Below are 23,493 nucleotides of genomic sequence, written 5' to 3'. Positions count from 1 at the left end.
ACTCGAGTCAACAGAACAAATAAATTGTGCTATATTCACACAATGGAATACTGTACAGCAATAAATGAATGAATTTGCATGAATCTCAAAAACACAATGTGTGATAAACAAGTCAGACAGGAAAGAGTGTGTGCTGCAAGATTTGATTTGTATAGAGTTTGAAAGCCTAATATGCTGGGGGGGGGCTGGGGTTGTGGCTCAGTGAGGTGCTGGGTTCAATCCTCAGCACCACATACAAATAAAACAAACAAAATAAAGTTATAAAAAATTTATAAAAAAAGAAAGTCTTATATGCACACAAAAGTGGACAAATCATCAGCTCGATTGATTTTCACGAACTGAAATCATCATGCAGCTTGTATGTACAGCAAGCAACTAAACATGACCATGACCCTGGAACACCCCTCCCACTGCCTTTTAGTCCTTGCTCACACCCCTCCCCCAAAGCAAGCATTATTCTGACTTTTAACACTACAAATTAGTTTGCATCTATTAAAACTAGATAAATGGAACACAATGGTATATACTATTTGGTTCTGTGCTTTCAGTTTGTCAGATCATCTGTATGGTTTTGTGCAGTCGTTGTTCAATTCATTCAGTCATTCCACGATTGCTGGGCTCCTGGCTAGTTTCCAGTTTGACTATGGTGCTACTATGAAGATTCTAGTACATATTTTTTTTTTTAAATGAACATATCCAGGCATTTCTTCTGGCCATACACCCAGATGGACCTATACAGATCTATCATTTGCCTCAGTTTCCCTTTTCTCCTTCTCCCTGTCTCCCAGCCTTGCCCTTTCTGCTCTCGATCCTCTTTGGCCAACTAAGGAGGTGTGTGGTTACCCTCCAGGCTGAAGCCAGCAGGTCCCCCGTGGCCAGGTGTGCCTGCTTATCCTAGGTGCTGTGAGTCTCTGAGAGCTTCCTCAGGGAGTAGGTCAGAATGTGGTTTGTCCCTTTAACCTCCTGGCTCAGGTCTCTGCATGCCTAAGGCCAAAGGTATCCAGAGCAGGGCTGATACTGCTGGCCCAGCCCCAGCTGAGAAAAAGGGCCAGTGGGTAAACCCCGAGGTCAGCGCTGGGCCAGGCAGGGAGGGGCTGGAATGTGCAGGCTCCTTGACCCAGGCGAGGCAGTGGCTGGGCTGAAGGGTCCAGGGTTCCCTGGCAGGGGATGGCCAGGCAATATTCTACCCACCTGACCAAGGCCTGGCTTCCTTATTTCCTGTCTGAGCCTCAGTTGCCTCCTCTGTCATAGGAAATCAGAGTTGCTTTTCTGCCTCATTAAGGACTAAAGGAGAGGACAGAGGCTTGCCTGGAGCCAGGTGGCACTTTCCACCCATCTCACAGGTAAGGAAGCTGAGGCCCAGAGCCCTTAAGGGGCTTCTTCTGAACCCAAGTCGGCCGCCTCTCCCCACTTGGCCCTGCCCACAGGCTGCCTGCTTTGGGGCTTACGTGGTGGGGTTTGAGGATTGGAGGGAAGAAAGTCAGGCGACATCTTTGTCAGTACTTGAGTTTCCACCACCAAAACTTCCCCCGAGTGAAGGAATACCCTCTTCTGAAAGTGTGAAGGGACAAGGGACAAGGGACAAGATATCCGTGTCTGAGGCAGTGTGTGCCGGTGGCTGCCTGACAGGACTGGAACACACAGGCCCTCAAGGGCTCCATTCCCTTCCTCAACCCCACCGGGGCCCCCTGTGAGACCTAGAGAAGGACTGGAGATGGCTTGACTCACGTCTAGGGCCTTCCACAGGCAGCTTCTCTGCCCTCCTGGAAGGACCCAGGCCAGCTGAGTGCTGGGGATTTTTCAGGCCCTGGACCTGCGGGGGCAGAGGTTGACGGAGAAGCACTTCTGGAGAAGGGAGGGAGGCGTGGGTGTGGCCTCCAGCCTGAGAGCCTCCGTGAGCCTCCTCCCAGAGACTGTGTGTTCACACCCTCACCCTCTCCTTTAGCACATGCTGCCCGCAGGAGGCTGCACACAGCCTGGGGCTGCAGCTGAACTGTGTCCCTCCTGCCAGGGCTCCTCGGAGTTGCCCCCCACCCCCACACCCCCCACACCTCCGCCCAGCCTCTTCTGATCCTCACCAAGGCCCATTCTCTCTGAGACAAAGGCCTCTTTAGAGAACAGTTTCCTGGGCTACCAGGGCACACAAAGCCCCCCTAGCCCCTTGGGTGGGGGCCTCTGGAAAGAGACTAGAACTAGGGCTTGAAGGCGGTGTGTGTGTTTGTGAGGTGGTTCCAGAAAACCCCAAGGATGTGGGAAGCCAGACAGGTCAAGAAACCAATACAGGTGATCGAAAGGACAGGAGGTGGACCACGGGGCCCAGCCCATCTGGGATACAGTGTAGGCCAAGGCCCATGAGTGGTTGTCCCTCCCAAGGAGTGAGGAAGCTGGGGCCTTTGTCCACCAACTCAGACTAACCTAGCCATCGCCTGGGGCTGCTCCTGAGAGCAGGAACTCTGAACTCTGGCAATTCCAGAGCCCCTGGGGTTGAGTCTCAGATACCTACTAAGTGCCCTGAGGTGTGGTTGGGGCTCCTCCAAGGAGAAATAGAGCCAGGGCCTGGAGATAGCCTTAGAGGCTGGCTGGTGCTAGAGTCCCACTTTTGTAGAGGACTCTTCTTGAGGAGGATCACTTTCTCTAGAATGGGATAAAAGTACTGCTTGCCTATAGTTGTGTGGTAAGGATCAAAAGTGATAAGGTTTAGCTGGAAGGGTGGCACATGCCTATAATCCCAGTGACTCCGGAGGCTGAGGCAGGAGGATTGAAAGTTTGAAACCAGCCTGGGCCACTTAGCAAGGCCCTGTCTCAAAATAAAATATAATACAGGCTGAGGTTGTAACTCCATGGCAAACTACCCGGGTGATGCCCCCACCCCTGAAAAGAACGATAAGGCTTAAATGATCCAGGTGGAGATTGATAAATGGTGCTTTCTCTTCCCTTCTCCGGGCAGGGCAAGGATCAGGCTGACTCACCTGGTCGGGAGGCACCCAACAACCTGCTGCTTGTATCAAACACTGTTGTTTACAAAGCCCTTCGCCTCCCTTCCCTACTCATTTTATCCCCAATTTTTAATACTTAATACTGATACAAGGCAGGCCAGGCCCAGTGGACTGTGGGGACCCGGGCATGCCAAGAGCCTGTTCTTGCCCCAAGGAGTACAAAGTCCACTTGGGAATACAGACAAACCTGTGGCCAGGCATGTGGGCTTTGGTGGGTGATAGGAATTTTTAAAGGGCCAGGAGGCAGTGCAGGCGGAGGGAGAGATGCTTAGGAATTATTCCAGGACCAGGAGGAGCAGAAAAGTGTGGGCAGGTACCAGGGCTTGCATTTGGAGCTCCTAGGATTTGAAGCTCCAGACATTTACTGACGAGGCGTGAGCGGCTGAGAGCAGGAATTTAGCCCTGCCCACGTTGCCATCGAAGCGGGGGGCCACCTGCCTGGGGTTTCCAAGTCGGGCTTTGTCTGACCGCCCACCTGTGCCACAGGGAGAGGGGATGGGATTCCATGGCAGACAGCCGCAAACGGAGGCAGGGCTCTGGGCCCTGCTCCCCCCCACTCCCTTCCTGACTGCTCTGGGCCCCTACAGGGCCATCAACCCAGACCCTGCAGGCCGCTCCAGGAAACTCCCAGCTCCTCGGCTTTCCCTTCATATTCCATCTGAATTTTGCATCTGCATGTTTGTTTTTAAAATAAATAAGGTTTATAATAACTGGTTAATTACTAAAATAATAATCCACATGTAAATAAAACAAGATGTTCAGAGCTTATCCAGTGACACCATCTCTCAGCGTAAGTGGTGGAGAGAGGGCCAAGCCAGGTGGGCATGGGGCTGGAGGAAATGTCACGTCTCACAGAGCCCGAGGTGGTATCTCTGGGGTGTCCCAGGCCTCACCTATGGAAGGCACACTCACGTGCATTCACACCTATAGACCATAGCAGTCCCATACATCGCCGCACCTCACCTGGCACCTCTAGATCCCATGCATGTGCGCACACCCCGTGCACACTCACATTCACTTCATGTGCATGTTCCTGCACACCCACACACCCTAACGTGTGCTCACGTCACTTATGTACACCCGAACATGGATTTTCCCGTACAGCCCACAGGAGCCTGCACATCTTTAAATGGGCACGTGTGCATGCACACACTCTACACAGTGGAGACAAGGCTAAGGTACACACACTGGAGGCACTCACGGTCACACACATGGACGTCAACATCTGCATACAATACTGCAGGGACGCACACATGTGGATCGTGCATGGGCCCCCAGTGTGACACAGCCTGAATGCTTGTGGAGTAGACATGCAGAATGGTCCCCTTTGTGTGCACAGGAACACATTTTACACTCAGGTGTGCCCTCCTGGGCACACGTGCTCACAATTGAATGACCCGTGCACATGCACCGTCTCCTGTTAAGCTGGTGGAACTCCAGTGTCCCACACTCACACACTGAGTCAAAGCATTGGGCAGGAGCCTCCGGTTCCTGGCCCTGAGGGTTAGGGGTGCTCTCACTTCTGCTGCCCTCCCTGTTCCTCCCCTGACCCCCATCTGCCACCTCCCAGGAGAAACCTTCCTCTCACCCCAGGGGCGAGTAATCAGTATGTCTCCTGAGGAGCCTCCGAAGGGGTCTGTTCTGCACCTATTCCCTGGGAGGGATGCTGCAGACTGGCGGCCCGAAGGGATGGCACTCTGTCCGGATCCCCATAGCAAGGACTCAGCGGAGGCGAGGCTAGGATCCTGCCTTCTGTGCAAAGCCCATTTGGGCCACATGCTGAGAGGCAACCAGGACACCCACAGGTCCAGGGGGCTGAAGTCCCCCACCACACATGCTTTCAGATGAGCATGCCATTCCCCTAAGGTGTCCACTAAAAAGGGGGAGGTGGGGTCAGCTAAGGAAGATGGGATAGTCCTTCCTCCCTGCCCAAACTCCCCAAGGCCAGGCCTAGGGGCAGGACTGAGAGGCTGAGGGTGAGGCCAACCTGGGCGGGCCGGACCTCAGTCCAAGGGCATCCCAGACACCAGTGCTAGAAGACACTACAGGGGCTCTGTGTACCGAGTGGGGAGGAAGCGGAACATGGGTGGTTTCCATGTCCCCACCCTCTTCCACCAGAGGCCCAACAGGTTTCTCTCTCTCTCTTTTTCTGTTTCTCTCTCCTTTAAACAAGGCCTCACTATGTTGCCCCGGCTGGCTCAAACTCCTGAGCTCAGGTGATCCTCCTGCCTCAGCCTCCAGAGAACCTGAAACCACAAGCAGGCTTATCTCTTTTACAGTCAGAAGCCATGTTGAGAAGTGCTCTCCTGATAGATCAGCAAATAATGAGAGATCAATAAAACCAAGTACTGGAAGGATTCTAGGAAATAGATACTCAGGCCCGATGGCAGTGGGAAGAACCAACAGGAACCCCATTTTCAGCAGAATATTTAAAACGCGCTTGTCCTTTGAGCCAGTGGTTTCTAACAATCTGTCCTCTGTGGACAAAGATGTGTAACTATGGTGTTTACTGCAGAGCGTTTATAGGGACATTAAATGGGGGCCAACCAAAGAGCATCATCGGGGGATGGCTAAATAAACAACCTTTGGTCCAGGCTGTGGACCACCCTGGAGCTATTAAAACAAAGACCAATAGTTGGATCTGTTGTGGGAGAAGAACAGATTACGGAAGTGTGAGATGGATCTTTCCATTCGTTTGTTGTTTTGTTCTGTGGTACTGGGTACGGAACCCATGAACATGCTACCACTGAGCTCCATCTCCATCCCTTTTTATTTTTTTTTAGCTTTGAAATAGGGTGTCCCTAAGTTGCCTAGGCCGAAAGAAAGAAAAAAGAGAATGTTCTGGAATTACAGTGCTGATGATTGTATAACTGCAAATATACTGAAAACCTCCCAATTATGCGCTTAAAAAAAAGTGAATTTTAGTGTGTGAATTATATTTCAATACAAATACATAGCAAAAAAATGAATCCAGAATGAATATAAAAATTTATGTACAAGTGTACACACACTGCTCTTTTAATTAATTAATTCTTTTGCAGTGTTAATTTCTTATTGGAGTAGGAAGGAGAAAAAAAAATCCTTTCCTCTGCCTTCTTAGTTCTGTCACCTGGGCCTGCAAATTAAACTGACAAAAGCCAATTAATGGGAGAAGAAGCATACGAATTTTATTTGATGTTATTACTATTTTAATTTTTATAGGCAGGAAGGCCTTCCTAGAAAAGACCCGAAGATGACAGTTAGGCTCATATATCATTTTAACAAAGGATAATAAATGTATGGAGAAGTGATAAGAGAAAGGAAAAGGGGGTTTCAGGCCTCTAGGGGTGACAGTGTGTGGGAAGGTAAATGTATGGGGGAATTAGTAGAGGGTAAGTTTATTTCTGTGAGATTTGCTTATGCAGAGCTGTCTGGGTGCTGGCTTCTGTCTGGGTGCTAATGGTTGCTCTCTTCCTGGCTCAGGAGACAGGAGGGGAAGTACCTTCACAGAGGGAAATTTATGTCCTACATTTAGGCAGGTAGGCGGGGCGGGGGTGGAGAGCTTGCTCTGCACGTGCTGCTTCTCAACTGCTGTTGTTAGCCCAGAACAATCCTGATACCAAGGGGGCATATTTTGGGGTGGCAATTTCTGATCCCCTTTGGTGGGAAATGGGATAAATTTGAATATGCACATAGGGGGTAATGAAAGCATTATGGGAAGCTTTATAAGGACAAATTTATGTAGCCATGAATAAAATCTTGTTTGGAAAAAATTTTTTTTTAATTAAATGAAGGACTCAGGGCAGTGTCTCATGTAGGAGACTTTTTGGGACGTCTGCTCATGAACTCCAGAACAACTCTGTAAGGTCAGGCCTCTCATCCTTATATGGCAGACGAGGAAAGTGAGGCTCTGCCAGGGGACCTGACCTGGCCATGCTGCCCCCTTTCTGGGCGGCCGTCTGTTAAGGGCAGAGTTCTGTTGTCAGGCCAGTGTGACCGCCATTCCTGGTTTTGTCACCTCCGAGTTGCCAGGTTTTTCTCCAGGCCACACCTTACTGAGCTGCTGTTGGCTGTCCCACCCATAAGGCAGGGGGTGGGGTGGGGTGGTAATAGGTTAGGCAGATGCTCTGAGCATGTGCAGCCGGCATGAGCCTCAGCACACAGGGCCAGCACTGTTCTGGAAGAGGCCCAGGTGGCAGAATTGGGTCCAAATGGGTGGACACCCCGAGAGTGCTATGGTTTAGATAAACCTCCCCCAGAGGACCTTGTTCCCCAGCCCATGGCACTCTTAGAAGGTGATGGAACCTTTAGGATGTGGGGCCTAGTGAAAGGATGTTATCTCACTTGGGGTCTGCCCTCAAAGGGGATTGTGGGGCCCCAGACCCTCCTCTTTCCACTTTTTTTGCTTCTTGGCCTCCAGGAGGTGAGCAACTTATTCTGCCATGTGCTCCCCTATGATGTGCTGCCTAGCCATAAGCCCAAGAGCAACGGGGCCAACTAACTTATTGTCAGAAACCTCTGAAACTATGAGTCAAAATAAACCTTTCTTCTTTAAGTTGATTATTCTCAGGTATTTTGTTACAGTAATAGAAAGCTAATACGGACAGAATCACTTCCTGCAGCCTACCTGTCCTTAAGTGGTGAGCTACACATCTCTTAGGATGACCTGAAGGACCAGGAGAGGGACAACCCTCTAAGAACCCTCTGGAGGAGGCAATTTAAACCAAGGCCAGGGGTGTGGCCTTTATCCCTGGCAGTCTTTACTCCATTTACTGTCTTCTGATCCCCTTTTAGTCTGTCCTTGGGAAAGGTATCCCACCTCTTGGGCCTGATTTCCATTGCTGAGCCTTCCCAGGATGGTGGTTATGATGAATACTCTGGGCACCCAGACTGCCTGGGTCCAATCCCAGCTTCCCTGCTTTTGCTTTCTGATTGCATGATTCTGAGCCTCATTTTTCTCTTCTGCAAAATGGGGATAGTAACAGTACTCATCTCACTGCCCTTGTAAGGATCAGATGAGCAGTGAGGAAGGCGTACTCATGGGTACCAAGTGTGCAGCGGGGTCTCAAGGGCTGTGGGCTATCACTGCTACTATGGCTCTTTATTGGCCGGGAAGGGGCCAGAGGACCTGTGTGATCCTGGATACCAGGGGCTGGCCCCCCAGTCCCTATTCCCCAACCTGTGGCCTGCAGTCTGCCTGGCTGCCTGCAGCACCCAGTGATCGACAGCCTGGTCCGGTGGCGCCCTGGCAGGCCTGTCCTGGCAGCTGCTCACACAAGGCGAGGCCCTGGGAGCCTCAGAGAATTAATTAGGCTGCATTCCTCTTCCAGGGCTCCTGGCGGGCCCGCACATGGCCCCCTTCTGAGCTGCTGAGGGCTCTTGGCTGGGATCCCTGGCAAGCCAAGGCGAGCCCCACACTCTGCCCTCCCTGGAGAGGAGGGGCCGTGCGAGCAGAAAGCACGGCCAGGGAAGGGCCAATGGAAAGGCAGCAGCTGGAGGCACTCGGTCCTGGTGCCCCCTGCTCGGTAACCTTCGCTAGCTCCCCATCACTCAAGATCAAAGTCCTGGCATCAGAGGCTGCTCCCAGCCTGGCTCCTGCTGCTCAGGCTGGCTGCCTCTCTCTGGACTCTTCCAGGGTCTGGCCGAGGTGCCTGGCACCACTTCCCCAGCTGTGATGCCCTGTCCCCCTCCCAGCATGTGGTAGCCCTGCCCCTCCGTCAGCTGCCTTGCCACCAGCTTCAAGGACAATCATGGCATTTTCCACCCCTGTCCCTTTCATCCTTTCATTTGTTCCTGCCTGCCTTCCCTGCCCACCTGGGAGACCTCAAGGGCAGCAGCATGGCGTCTACATGTGTGAAGCACTGATGGCTGGCGATTCCGGTCTCTCCTGGGAGACTGATTCCAAGGCTGTAGAGGGGTGGCAGTTACTGTAGGTGACCCTTGCCTGGAGCGCCAGCCCCCATGTGGGTGCCCAGGGCTTGCTGTGGTGCTCAGGAGTGTACCACCTGTTCCTGCCTGACTCTCCAACCTTTCCCAGGCCCCCTCACTCAACTGAGGCTCTCAAAGCTTGGTTCACATGTCACCTCCTCCAGAAAGCCACTTGGAGTCCCCTTCCCCAGGGAGTCCATCTTAGTGCAGTGGTCCCCTGTTGGAGAGGTGGGAGAACTTACCTGGAGTCTAAAAAGCTCTACTGAGCCACACACTAGCTGTGTGGTTTTGAGCGAGTGACAGAACCTCTCTGTGTCTTGGTTATCTTTTCAATCACCTTTTCGTTTGCTTGTTTTGAGAAAGGGTCTGCGTGGCCTGGGCGGGTCCCAGCTCCTGAGCTCAAGGGATCCTCCTGTTTCAGCCTCCGAGCAGCTGGGACTATGGGTGCCCACCCTGACTTCCCAATGCCAGAGCTCTGTGAATGAGGTTGCATGAGGAACTGGGGGTTAATACGGGAGAGCAATGCTAAGCCCTCGATAAACAGGAGCTCCTATTTTTAATCTTAATATCCACCAGTGGTTTTTTTTTTTTTGAATGGCCCTTCTCTGGGCCTGTGATGCAGGGGCTGTGTCTGTCTTGCTCAGAGTCTCCCCAGAGGCAATTATTTATCTCTGTTGAATGAATGGATGGCCACGGTCCAGGAATTTATTGCCTTGATAGCAAATGACTTATCTGAACTGACCCTGGACTCTATTTTCAGAGAAAGAAAAAGAGAAAGAGAGAGAGAGAGAGAAGGGGAGATGAAGAATTCTCTGGGGCTCTTTCCCGATGAAGGGAGGCAGAGGCAGCCTGGGGCTCCGGCCTCAGCCTCTCTGGGTCTGCATAGGCGTCTTCTCCTGCAATGTAACCCGGATAAATCGGAGTCATCCTGCGCCCCTTCTCTGTTATCTCTGCCTGGGGCTCTATTTGAAGGAACATGATTTTGACTCAGAAAACCTTGAAAAAAAAACTCGCTAGGTATTTACTGAAAAGGCGGGAGATGGGGAATTTTTTTCCCCCAGTACTGGGGATTGAACCCCGGGGCGCTTTACCACCGAGTGACACTCCCAGTTCTTTTTAATTTTGATTTGAGATAGGGTCTCCCTAAGTTGTCCAGTCTGGCCTCACACTTGCAATCCCCCTGCCTTGGGCTCCTGAGTAGAGGGATTATAGGCTTGAAACACTGCACCCAGCTAAAAGGGGAGAGATTTTTGTTCCACAAAATGCAAACTTTCTAAAATGGAGACTCCACCCTTACCAGAGCTGCCTTTGACCTGGCAGCTGCTTCTCACATTTTTCCATTTCCCGCAGACTGTAACCCACTGTTCCCCACGTCGGGGTCCCCGCAAGCTAGTGTGTGCTCTAGAAGCAGGCACAGACTTTCGGCACACGTGATCCCTGGCTCTGCAAAGTTCTTGTCCTGTGGAGAGAGGCGGGGCGAGACAGATGCTGAAGTACAAGGCCCGAGCCAGAGGCCCCACTTCCGGGGACCAAGGATCTGACGGGCTGAGCGTCATCCCAGCCTGTCCCTGCCTCCTGCCTCCTCTCTTCCCTCTAATCATCTCCGCTGCTCAGTCATTTTGGGTCACTGATCTCTGAACCCTGAACAGGGCCCTGGGGCTGGTGCCAAGGGCAGTGAGCTCCTGCCTCCCCAGGCCTCCAGCATACCTTCAACCAGGGCTCCCCACACCTCTGCTGAGCCCCAAACAGCTGGCGAGTTCTGGCCGCTAGCTGTGCTTTCAGGATCATTTTGATGGGATGCTAGAAAGTGAGGGTTCCCTGGCCTCAGGCTCATGGCCATGTGAGAGGGGCTCTGACCCTGGGCTGCAGTGGGCAGTAAGAGGCTGGGCCCGCCCCCTCCCACCAGGCCTCTCCAGCCAGGAGGCATCACCAACCTGCAGGGGTGGGTGCCTTTGCTTTCCTGCCACCTGTCACCTCCGTCGCTCTCAGCCCTGACCAGCCCTCTGAGGGCAAATTTCCAAAGCCCAGCTCTGAACGGTTCTCCCGATTTCGTGTCTCCCACAGCCCACAGGAGAAAATCCAGCTCCTTCACTTGAACTTCAAGGCTCCTGTGGCTTCGTCTTTGCTGTTCTCCCCTTGCCTGATCCAGCCACCTGTGGCCTGGCAGAGGGACCTCCCCGATAGGTCCCTGCTCACTGTCCCTCTTCCCCTTCCTGTAATCCCTCCCCATTTTCTTCCCCTGTGAGTCCTGCTCAGGTTTTGAAGTGACAGGTGTGTCCCTTTGTGCAGAATCCTTTCTCTGCCCCCTGCCCCCATCTCCACTCTAGCCAGCCCCAGTCTCTCCCTCTCTGCAGGTCCTCTGGCTCAGTCCCCGTCCCACATGTTACATAATCACATTGGCAGCCTGACAAGCAGCCTCTGCTCCTCGGGCCCTAGACTCAGCCTGGCCCCGCAGTTTGCCTCTCCGGTGATTGTACCGGCCTTGTGAGTTGAGGACTATTGCTTCCCATTTTCCGAGTTAGAAAAAAATAGCTAAGGCGCAGAAAGAGCTTCGTTCAAGGTCACACTGGTGATCCATGAATTCAATCAATAAATATTTATTATGCACATGTATAATACAGACTCTGATGCAGAAAACCAGGGTTCTCATCCTGATGCCCCTTATTTACTTGCTGTGTGACTCAAGGAAAGTTCCTTGCCTTCTCTTATATCATTTTCCTCATTTGTAAAAGGGAGAGTAATGAAAGTACTTGCATCCCAGGATTGTTGTGAGGATAGAACGTGTTAATCTGGATAAAGTAGTAGTCGCTCAATACGCATCAGCATGTTATTCTTCCACGAGGAGATCAGGATTCGTTTTCTAGATAAGGCAGTGTTAGAGAAATATATAAATAATTATTGCTTAGTCCATTAATTTGTCCCCAGAGTAGGCTCAGGTCACAGGCTGTCACTCGCAGTATAGGCGAGCCTCAGGAAAAGGGCATGGCTTGCTTGAGAGTCTGTAGAGATGGAGGCCATGGGTCCAACAGCTGCCAGCAGGAGGGCCCTGGCTGCAGGCCATCTCTGGGATCCAGGTGGGCTGCTTCTTGGGCTGTAGCAGGACTGCCGAGCCCAGTGCTGGAGCCTGAGGCTTCTTCAGTCAGACAATATCAAACTCTAGCAGGGCCCTGCCAAGGCCCAAGGCAAAGGGCACAGCCAGGGCCAGGCTACGGTTCCACCACGGCACCCATCACTGACCGCCAGGGCTGGGCACAGCCACCTGGCTCCATCCCTTACAGGACAGATTGGCTCTGGGCCTTGTGGTCACCCTGGCAAGACAGGGCAGCTGGAGCAGGAGCTGGTCTCCATACCCTCAAAGTCTTGGCATCTTCTAAACATGCTCTTGGAGGAAGTCCTGGCCATTGGTTTCTGTTCTGGTGGGAATGTAGGCCCCAGAATCCTGATCACAGCGGCAAATGGCTGTGTCGGTACGTGATAGATCCGAGAGGGCAGACTAGCAGCCAGAGAAGGGCCGGGACCTGGTGCTCCCTTTCTCTGCTCCTGGGTCCCCTGACTTCCAAGTAGCCCCTTCCTAAGAGAAGCCTTCCACCTCTGCTCAGCCAAAACAAAATATCAGAATATCATTTCATGGTTTATTACAAACACACGTTCTCGGGTAAATAATTGAGGATCTAAAAAAATACAATAAAATAAATAACTGGGATTCTCAAAGTCCTTAGAGTAAATAAGTTATATACAGAGGGATGAAGCATAGCAGGCTCTCACCAGCAGTGTCCCAAGGGCATGAGGGGGACCTGGCCTCTGGGAAGGGGGAGCCAGAGAGGACAGATGGGGCTGGTCAGGATTCCAGCTCCTGGGGGGACCCACGCAGCCTCCATGACTGCCTTAGGTGTGAGCCTGCCACACTGCAAGGTCCCTCCTGGATTGTAGCCCAGCAAACAGGAAGTTCCTCGGGACACGACCTCCAGGTTCACTTGGCCCCCCTCAGTCACTTTCAGCAGGCCTAGAGGCCAGCAGCCATCGCCAGCAGACTGCCCTGCCATTTGGGGGCCGAGGGCTGTGCAGCATGAGGGCATGAGGGCACCAGGCTGTCCTGAGGAAGCCTCCCGCACATGTGGGGAGGCCAGCACCTATGCCAGCCCCAGCCAATGGGTCCAGCTGGCCCGGGCCAAGGCCCTGGCCCAGGAAACAGGTGGAGGGTCTCCATGAGCTGCCCTCTCCTCCCGTGTCCACATGGGCTTTCTTCTCAACATTTCCCAGCCTGCAGTGCTATCTCTTCCTCCACCTGGAGTGGGCCGGCTTGGGCTCCCTTGTTGCCTCCCGCTGACGCCTGGCAGAGCGGATCTTGGCAGCAGAGATGTCCCTGGAAATCAAGAAGGATCAACTTAGCATCTCAGGGGACACGGACTGTCTCAGGAAGCAGGGGCAATGGAGGATGAGAGCCCTTGCCCAGATCCTGGGTGATGGCTGCCTTGGGCTCAGAGGGTAACCAAAGCCTGAAAGCAAGGCCTACACATTAAGACAGGTCACACAGGGCCTAGAAGCTTCTTTGCTGATGGGGGTCCTTGATAAAGTTGGTGCTCAGTGCTGTCAGAATGACCAGCCAGCCAGGAGTATCCCCGGAATTTCCCACAATCTGCCCTCCCTCTTCCACACCTTGTTCACTGTCTATCTTCCTCTTCCAAACTGCACAGATTCTACCCATTCTTCAGGGTCCTGTTCGAGATGGTCCAGACCAGACAAATATGGCTTCAGTCGCCCTTTGAACCTGGCTGAGACCCTGGCTAGGACCCTGGCAATGTTGAAGCATCCACTTCTTGGCCCAGGGAGTCTTAGCCTGGGCGTTGGAGGCTGGCCTCAAGGTATGGGAATGTGGATGAGGGTCACAACCTTTCTGAGACCCTTTCTCAGCCTATAAGATAAAAAACAGGCCTGAACTGCCCTGAGGATGGGTGCTTCATGGGCACAGCAAGCTCTGCACACTGTGAAGTGCTGTGGACTTGCAAAGTTTTATTCTAATTTTTTTTTCATCTTTAGACAGCGTGGGGGACAGTGCCTGCTCTTGCCCACCCCACCATCCTGGCTTCTCTCTTATTTTTCTTTCTCTCCCCCCCACAGGATGGGAATCCCTGTGGGGCTATGCTGGACCCCAGCACTGTTCAGCCCTCAGGAGCCCTAAGTGGCAGAGATGGGAAGTGGTGAAGACCTGCAGAGTTCCGCTGGGCTCAACTTCATGCACCCAGCCCTACAACAATCCTGTGGAATGGATGGCCATTTTCCTAGTTTCAAAACTAAGGATCTGAAACACAGAGAAGTGATGGGGCAAGCCTGAGGTCACAATATGTTTGTGGCAAGGTTGGGGTTCAAATCAGAGGGTCCCTGTTCTAGCAGTTGCTCCGGTCACTCTGATGCACGGGCAGGGGTGAGGTTTCTGTTCTTAAGGCAGACTGGTGGGCAAATACTCATAAGCACCTTCTGCACAAAGCCTGGAGCTGAGCCACAGTAAGGCCAGAGGAGAAGAGGTGCAGACTGGACAGGGAAGAGACAGCAGGCCGGGCAGTTGGCCCCTCCAAGTCTCAGGTTGTGGGAGATGATTGATGGAGATAGCCTGAATGAACAACTGTGATCCTTCCCAGTCATGAGCCCTTAAACCCTCTAAAACACTGCACATCAAGGCCCAGGGGTAACAAAAAACAGTGGTTGAGCGTGCAAACTCTGGAGTCAGCCAGATGCCACTGTGTGACTTTGGGCAAGTGGCTTTCCCTCTCTGAGTCTCTGTTCTCTTGGACGGACAATGAACACTCACACCTCATGTGGAGAAGGGAGATGGGAAAGGCCTCCAGGGCGTGTTGGACCAGGGCGATGCGCTTACCTTAGTCTCTGAAGGAGCTCTCCTTCCTTGGCCAACGCCTTTCTAGTCTGCAACACATCTGCAGGGGACTGGCTGCTTAGGACTGACCCGGCTTCAGCCCTGAATAGAGAGCAATAAGGCCCCAGTGAGGGGCTATCCAGGGCCTCAAAGCCACCTGGCTGCAGGCCCAGCCCAGCCCCCGCCCCACCCGCCCTCAGGAGCAGATCCATTTCCACTCTGTGCACCTGGCATCCTGCCTTTCCCAGGCAGGGTGGGGACTGAGGAACACCGAGCTACCAGGAACAGATTCTCGGTCTCAAAAAAGAGGCAGCTGGGAGGCTGCTCTTCCCAGAATCTGGCCACCTGCAGCTTTAGGGGAAACTGAGGCAGCTTGAGGAAACTCCGCCCCAGCTTGAGCCTCAGAGGAGGACTTTCTTGTAAACCATCCTGGGAACCGGAGCTTGGGATTTTGAAAGCCAGTTCCTGCTGTCCCACATGGTCTAAGCAAGGGAACAAAATCTCCCAGTCCTTTTACAGATGAGAAAACTGAGGCCGGTGACAATCAGAAGCCTTGGAGAACCCCCCTTTCAAGCCCAGCAACTCTGTGACACTGGGATGGTGTCTTGGCTTCTTAACTCCAGAGGCTATTTTTCCTCTGAGGAAGCTCTGAAGGCCCCGGGACTCAGGCTGGCCTCTAAGGCCCAGGGGAGCTTGATCCCTTGTAGGCCTGACACAAGTCCTGTCCTCTCTTTGGGCCTGAGCTCCCTCAGCCATCACTGGGGAGCATTCCTTCTGCCCAGACAGGAGTGAGGACCTGAGTGTTCTCAGAAGCCCCCAGAGCTACACTCAGAGGAGACTGGTGCCTGCAGGAAGGGGCATTGCTCATGCACCCAGGGCCACTTGCTTGACCCCTGCTAGCCCCTCTGATGGCCTCCTGGAAATCCTGCTCCCAGGGCAGGTCCAGACCAGCAGCCATCCCTACCTCTGCAGGCCTGGCGCCCACCTACCAGGGTGTCTGATGGCAGAAGGTGGCACAGGCAGAGTCCTTGGTGCTGGAGCACTCACAGCGCCTTGGCAGGGAGCGGCGCCGGCGCCTTGGCGGGTTTCCCAGGCCGTAAGGAGCTGTCTGTCTGTGGGCGGGCAGCCAACAAGGTAATGGTGTGGGGCAGGGAGAGAGAGAGAGAGAGAGAGAGAGAGAGAGAGAGAGAGAGAGAGAGAGGATTAGATCAACCACAGCCATTGGTGAGCAGCGACTGTCCACACTGCACACTGGAACGGTCAATCTTGCCACCAGAATGGCAATGAGAAGTGACCATCCCCTGACCTCAAGAAGGCCCACCACTAAAGTCACAGGCTCCTTTACAAGTGCTGGATGGCCCTGGACAAGACCCGTCCCTTCTCTGGGCATCTGGGCCCTGGCTCAGCTGGGCTCAGTGAGGGCTCCCAGCACAGGGAGGAAGTGGCTGGAGTCTAGGGTCCCCCCTAAAGGCAGGAACTGGGGAGTCCTCCCAGCCCTTCTCCCTTCCCAGACAGGAACTCCAGCCAATGGAGTCAGATCCCCTGTGCAAAAAGGCTCCAGCTAGTCCTGAAGGAAAGGAGGAGCCTCCATTTCATAGACGTAAACACGCAGGCTGCAGGCTCGGGCTAAGCTGCTCCCACCCAGCACCAATTGCTGGGAGGAGTGACAAATACGCTTCAGAGCTTTAACTTATAACAAGGTGTGTGTGTGTGTGTGTGTGTGTGTGTGTTCAGGTGGGGCTGACTGCAGATTCAGCCTGACTGGGGTGCTGGTCCCCAAGTCTGGTCGGACCAGCACCTTTGGGTGACAGCTAATTTTAGCTGGTGGTTAGAGCTGTAATGACTCCAGGTGGACCCAGCTTGCAGGGCCTGGCAGGGTTCCCGCCCTGAGCAAGTGTTTGGATGCGGATTAGCTCCACACACACTTACGTGCTGGGCCTCTCTTGCCTTATGCAATTTGGGGCAGAAAAAAAACACACACACACACACAAACACACACAGAAACTTCAACTTGAGGTATGCAGTGGCCTGGGGGCAGCGCGGGCGCAGGCAGAACAGACAGCACCCGGCTCCCACTGCGGCTCAGCCAGGGAACAGAGCGCAGGTTTCTCATCTGTCATTTGGGGACAACAATAGTGCCTCATGGGGCGGCCAGGGGACCCATGAGATGAAACTGCACATGCGGTGCTTGGCATAGGGCCTGGCACAATCAAAACATGGATCACTAATTGTATTCTTTGCAGAGGCAACTTGATTGAGTAGATATATGCTCTGGTATCCACAGAGTAGGGATGGGGTCTATCACCAACTCCCTTTCTGTGTGATCTTGGGGAAAGTCACCTAACTTCTCTGAGTCTCACTATTCTGATCTGGAAAATGGAGCCAACAGTTTCTTACCAGGCCGTTGTGAATATTCACGGGAGACAGCCCTCTACCTGTCTCTGGAGATTCCCACATGGGAGATGAAACAATAACTGGTCGGTACTGACATTAGCCCAATGCCTCTATCGGGAGGCCCCGGGGAGAGCCAGACTGTCAAATGTCCCCCGGCATGCCGGTATCCTTGCCCTGTCCCCCTGCCCCTTGGTAGCCCCCACCTGGATCTCCATGGATACTCACCCGGGAGTGTTCACCCAGATGATGTCCAGGTGGCAGAAGTAGACGCACTCCTTGTCAAGCCAGGAGCTGCAGGAGCAGCGGCGGAACCGCAGGTGGGCGCCTTGGGCATGGGGCGAGAGCTCTGGCTGCTCCTGAGTGGCAGCAGCCTGGCCCTTCCCTGAATGCACAGGAGGGAGAGAGAGGCGGAGAGGTGGTCAGGGCGCTGGCACGGCCTGGGATAGGGGGACCCGCCAGGCTCCTCCTCTTGCACAATTGAGGAAGTTGGCACTCTGACTGTTCGGGAGCTCCTGGCCAGCCCGGGGAAGCCCCAGCAGCTGCCCCATGCCTGCAGCGCCTCTGCACCTGCAGAGCACCCCACCACGGCTCCCGCCTGCATGCCCCCCATTGGCCTGGGGGCACAGCAGCTCTGGGAGAGAGGTGACAGGCAGGCCGGGGGCTGCAGCAGCAGGCGAGGCCAGGGAGGCTCACCTTCGTGCAGGGCCACAAGCAGGGCTAGAGCAACGGAGCACCAGGTGGTGGGCACAGAGGCCATAGCAGCGGTACAGTGCACAGGCTGGGCTGGACTGGAGCGGGAACGTCTGTTGCCAGAGTCCTGCTGCTAAGCCGAGCTGGTAGCTCATTGCCTTGGTGCCCTGGTTGCCTCTTATAATACCAGGCACAGTGCCCCGCCCCTGCTGTCCAGCCCCGCCTCACCTTGGGCTGAGAGCCAGGGACGCGTCTCCTCCCCCGGGTGCCTGGCCCGCCCTAGCCTCAGTGGCGTGGGGGGAGGGAGGTGGAAGGTTCTGCTCCCGTAGCACCTCTGGGAGTCCTAAGGCTCTCCTGCAGCCCCCACGGGCCCCTTCAGTCTTACTGGACCTCCTCAAGTCACCCTCAAAGTGCCCCACACTCCTTCCCCCACCCTCCGGTGGGCCTCCACAGCCCTTGCCCTAAGCTCAGAGTTTGGGGGGGGGGGCAGTTCTGTGAGCAGATGAGACACTGCATCTTTCCCGCCTGTCCACTGCCAACCAGGATGAGGATGCCCTTCTCTTGTGTGGGATGTGAAAGGCCCAGTCAAGGCCAAGTGGCCTTGGGCGAGTCAGAGCCCCCCTCTGGGGCTGCTTCCCTCAGTGAAGGACACAGCTCACCCCTGACCTCTGACCAGCTTGAGGCTGCCTCATCCCCACCTCACCCAGGAAGTGCCCCTGCCCCCTACGGCCCCAATTCCTCAGTGCCTCCTGCAGAAGCTCTTCAGCCGCGCAGCTGTGGCCACGGCTATTCCTCCAGTGTCTCAGTTTCCTTATTTGCAAAATAGGGGGTTTCTTAACCTGTTTGCCTTAGAGTCTCCCTTGAGACAAAGAAGGTGACCCCAGGGTCCTTTCCAGGACCATGTCCCTGTGGGCGCACACACAAGCAGGCTGAGTGCTCTCCCTTCTTGGACATTAATGGATGCTAAGCTCACCTCGGGGATTACTTTATGCAAAGGAAAAGTGTGTGTGTGTGGGGGAGACAAGGCAGGGGAGGGGGCTCCCTGGGGATTGGCATTCTGCTCCCCATCTCTCTGCTGGCCCAGAACCTTCACTGGAGACAAGAGTAGGGGTGTGTAGGTGCCAAGCTGAGCACCTTGAGGAACCAAGCAGCGCAGGGAATTGGCAATCACCCTGTGCCTGCCCAGGCCTGGCTCCGAGTCCACCTCCCACGCGTCTTCTTAGGGACCCTGTCTCCAGGCAAACGGGAAAGGCCCTTCTCACTCTTTGGAATGTCCAGAGCCTGCCTGACGCATGACCTTGAGCCTGTCTCCCCAGCACTCATGGAGGTCCAGAAACCCAGGGAAGGCAGGGCCTATGGCTTGCCCTGGACACAGTCGGAGCCCTGTGAGTGCTCTCTGAGGGATGCGGGATGAGTGAAGACAGGCCTGGCTTTCAACTGTGGGACCCTGGCCATCCCATAGTTTTGCTTAGTCCCTGCATTAGATACACATGAAGGAGAAAAGAGGTGACCACAGGAACTGGCAGTTTTGCTGTGAGACCCTATTAAAGCTGGACAGAATCAATGGAGGCTGATGCCATCTACCATGGTCTTCCTTCCCCCAGACTGGGGCCAGGCACAGTGTGAATCAGAAGTGTCATTTCTTGAGCACTTGCTATGTGCTCAGAGCACTCTGGGCTCCTCACTGCCCCCCCAGGAGGCAGCTGTTGTCATCCGGTGTCAGCTCCATGACTGTCCACAAGGAGGCTCTCAGAGGATCAGGGCCACCTCTGCCACACAGCTGGCACAGGGGCAGAGCTGGCATTGGGACCCTGATGTTGGTCTCTCAAACAAACCACAAGTGACTCCCTGTGCAGGGGAGCTCACGGGCCCTCCCCCACACTGTGCCTGTCTTAAGAATTTTGGAGAATATTTCTGGAATGAGGGAGCAATACTCCCAGTCCTTTCTATTTGCCTTGGGGAGAATATGAACAGGGACTTGGGCAGGGGTGGGGGGGAGGGGGCGGAGAGAATGCAAACTACTGAGCCGTGAAGAGAAGAAAGCAGCCAAAGCAGGTCAGGGGGGAGAAGGAGGGGGTCAGGGCAGGGAGGAAAACAAACAGGGAGGTCGATAAAGACAGGTAGGGGGAACGCAGAACCAGGAAACGTGCACGGGGGAGAAAGGAACAGCTGGGATTGGAGAAAGTAGAGGAGGAAGACCATAGGGAGTGAGAGGTGCAGCTTGAACGTGGCTAATCTTTACACAAATGCAAAACGCCTGCCCAGGACAATAGGGAGCCAGAGGCTCCGAGTCTGGGAAACATAATAGAAGCATTAAATGGACCCAGAGACAGGATCCCTGAGAAAGGAGGAGAGGACAGGGCAGGGGCCGCTGCTGGGGCCTCTAGGGTCAGCGCAGGGAGCTGCGCGCTGAGCCCAGCTCCGGTTTCCCTCCTTCCGTGCCCTGGGCTCCAGCTGGGCACCCAGAGCTCCTGTGAAATGGAGAGGCCTGGCCCGGGAACCTGAGTGGGCCAGGTCTTAGGGGAGGAAGACGTTCCGGGAACAGTGCTACCCCACTGGCCAGAGTTGGTTTCCAGGTAGAGAAAATTAAGCTGAGTTCAAAATAGCCAAGGCCAGCCCCTGGACCTCTCACCTGGGCCCTGACGGTCACCTTGGCCTCTCCCGGGTCAGGGGCTATGACACCTTTTCCCCTGCGCAGTAAGTGCTCTGGTGACCTTGACGTGGGTCCTTCTAAGGGGCCTGGCTGCATGTTCCTGCCCTTGGGGGCTGATCTGTCCGCATGCCCCCCCCACCTCCTCTGGTGCCCACCAGCTGCCCTGACACCACCATGTTGCCCCTCCCAACCCAACCTGGTTTTGCCGTCTGCCTGGGTCTCTAAAGGCTGCTAGGAGAGGGCTGGGATTCACCAAAGGTCACCCTGTCAGAATTTAGATGGAACTGTTTTCCACACAAAATGGTTTTTTCCCCCTGTACTCCACCCCAGCCCAACTGGAGAGGGAGAGACTCAGTGGGAGGAAGGCTGGCAGCAGAGGACAGCGGAGGCATCTGTATTTTGGGTGAGACGCAACACTAGGAATTGCCCTGTAGAAATCCCCTCCAGCCTTCACTCCCTGTAGATGAGATAACTGGGTCCAATGAGATAACTTAAACCACTTGTTTAAGACAGAAATGGGGCTGGGCATGTTCTCCTGGATCCTAATCTAGCCCTACTCTTTCCATATACACCCGAGGTTCTCCCAGGATGCAGCTGTGCCTGGGGTCCTGGGTCCTTTGGGGCCCAGGGCTCTGACACCCTCACCCCAGTTGAACCCCACTGACAGAAAGACCAGGGCACTAGGATGAGCCTGGGCTGTCTCCCTGTGTACCCCAAATCTTCCTCTATAATCCTTGCGTGGGGTGCATATGGCACCATTGAGTAGCTGGCCAGCAGCCATGGACCCTTGTTGGATGGAGGACACATAGACTGAGGGTCGAGTGTACCAACAATATTGTACCTCAGTTAAAAAAAAGGGGTGGGGGTGCAGCAGGTAAGGCCCTGGACCAGGGGGCTTTGTCCAGGGCTACTCACACTGTGTGGCCATGTACCAGTCCTGTCCCTTCCTGCCTTCCCATCAATGGTGAGAGATGCTGTCAACCCTGATTGCCTGTAACATTCTGAAGCCAGTAACATGAATTTGGAGCTCCCCAAATGGACACCTGGCTTATGGCTACATGGCTCTTGTTTCCAGCTTGGGGCCTTCCCCTCTCTTGACTCTGGAAAACCAGTCACCCCCATTGCCACCTGGCCCTACCAGGTTTCAGAAAGTTCTGTTTGTGACCCTGGCAGAAGGGACACAGTGTTTTGCTGCAGGTACACATCATGCAAGCAGCTTAGCAAATGAGCAAAGAGGAGCTGAGCAGGGGCCCGTGTCAGGATCTACGGTTATGGGAGACTGGGAGGGTTCCGCTGTGGAACGAGCCTAGGCTGGGGGCTCTGGGGTGAGCCTAGGCTGGGGGCTCAGGGTTTGGGGACTTCAAATATTCCTATCACTACTTGTTCCCAAGGCTGGGAAACGTTGGGCTGTGCTACTGGGCTTGGGCCACTCAGTCTCAGGGCCCGCTTATGGTGGGTAGTCTGGGTCTTGTGCTATTGGTGGCCCTGAACCAGCAGGGCCACCACCACCCACACCATTGTCCCCATGCTGGGTTTCCACGAAGGCAGCCTCAGCCCTGTGGGCCTGGCTCCTCTGGTCTCTATGACTTCTTTGAGGACACCCCTTTTACTTCCTTCTCTCTCCATCTCAGCCCATTTGGAAAGATTTATAACTCCCACATAAACTGTACTTTTAAAGAAATAATTCATGTGCCTTGTTTGTTATTAATCCAAGAATCATCAGAACAGGGCCATTGAGGCCCATGGAACTTGTGGAAGTTCACTAAAAGCAGACCTGTTCAGTCAAAGCACCCTGGTCAGGTGACCATGTGAGTCCTGCTGGGCTGTTTGAAATAAGATGACCAACTCAGGAACTCAGCTCTTAGGATGGAAATCTCTGGACTCTAATTTTTTTGTTCCCTCTGAGTAGTCAGGGCCTGATTCCCTATTTAACCTTTTAGGGGATAAGACAAGCAGTGTGTATTTATTGAGTACTTAATATATCCCAAGCCCCGTACTAAGTGATTTACATGAATTATGTCCATTAACTGTCACAACATACTCACGGGGCAGGTATTGTAATTTGTCCCTATTTTATAAGTGAGGAAACTGAGGCTCAGAGAGAGTAAGTGACTTGCCCAATGTCAGACAGCTTGGGTGTGGCAAAGCCAGAATTAGAAGACAGGTCTATGTAACTGCAAGGTCCCAGCCTGAATTCTGTGTGTCCCCATTGTGCTTTCTTGACTCCCTGGCCTTTGGGAGTCAAGTACCTCCCCTCCAAGGGCTCCTCTTGGCTTGTACCAGGCAGAGAGTTCTGTGCAGGCTTGCAAAGAGGGGGGCCCAGGAGTAGAGGCAGGCCTCTCACCTGTGTACCCAAACACAAAACGCAGCATGGAACTCAAGAGGCCAGTGGCTGAGGCCTGTCTGGCATGACCAGTCCATTCTTTTTTTTTTTTTTTTTTTTTTTTTTTAAGAGAGAGAGAGAGAGAGAGAGAGAGAGAGAATTTTAATATTTATTTTTTAGTTATCGGCTGACACAGCATCTTTGTTTGTATGCGGTGCTGAGGATCGAACCCAGGCCGCATGCATGCCAGGCGAGCGCGCTACTGCTTGAACCACATCCTCAGCCCCGACCAGTCCATTCTTATTTCATTTGATCTCAAAAGCAAACCTGGGAGGCAGGCTGAGCCCATGATTCTCCCCACAGATGAGGCCCCAAAGAAAAGGACTTATTCACTCACACTGTGAACAAGAGGCAGGGCTAGGCTTTCCCCCATACTCATCCACTGACACTGGCAGCTTACACCCCATCTATCCCATCGTCCTCCTGTCTATCCACCCACCACCCCTCATCCATCCATCTCTCCATCCATGCATCCTTCCTTCCATCAAACCTCCTCCATCCACCCATTGTCTAACCTTTTCTCCATCCTTCCACCCATACATCCACCCAACCAGCCTCCTTTCCCTCCACCCTCCTTCAGTAGAAATGAGATAGGAGAGGT

General features: G+C 53.9%; 1 protein-coding gene across 1 annotated transcript; it reads right to left on the bottom strand.

The window, feature by feature from the left end:
- Window positions 1-13,172: 13,172 nt before the first annotated feature.
- On the bottom strand, window positions 13,173-18,023 carry EDN2 (endothelin 2; the record flags this gene model as incomplete). The annotated part of the gene is made up of 5 exons (XM_081308565.1): window positions 17,860-18,023; window positions 17,392-17,548; window positions 15,762-15,884; window positions 14,776-14,874; window positions 13,173-13,266 (listed from the first exon to the last, which is right to left on the bottom strand). The coding sequence occupies exons 1-5, from the start codon at window positions 17,921-17,923 to the stop codon at window positions 13,173-13,175; spliced, it is 537 nt and encodes a 178-aa protein (XP_081164691.1). The 5' UTR covers window positions 17,924-18,023.
- Between the last annotated feature and the right edge of the window lie 5,470 nt (window positions 18,024-23,493).

The sequence above is a fragment of the Spermophilus citellus genome, assembly GCF_964194105.1.
Source record: "Spermophilus citellus genome assembly, chromosome: 9".
Taxonomy (NCBI): domain Eukaryota; kingdom Metazoa; phylum Chordata; class Mammalia; order Rodentia; family Sciuridae; genus Spermophilus; species Spermophilus citellus.
Note: the sequence above shows the minus strand (reverse complement) of the source record. Positions and strands in the feature narration are given on the sequence as shown.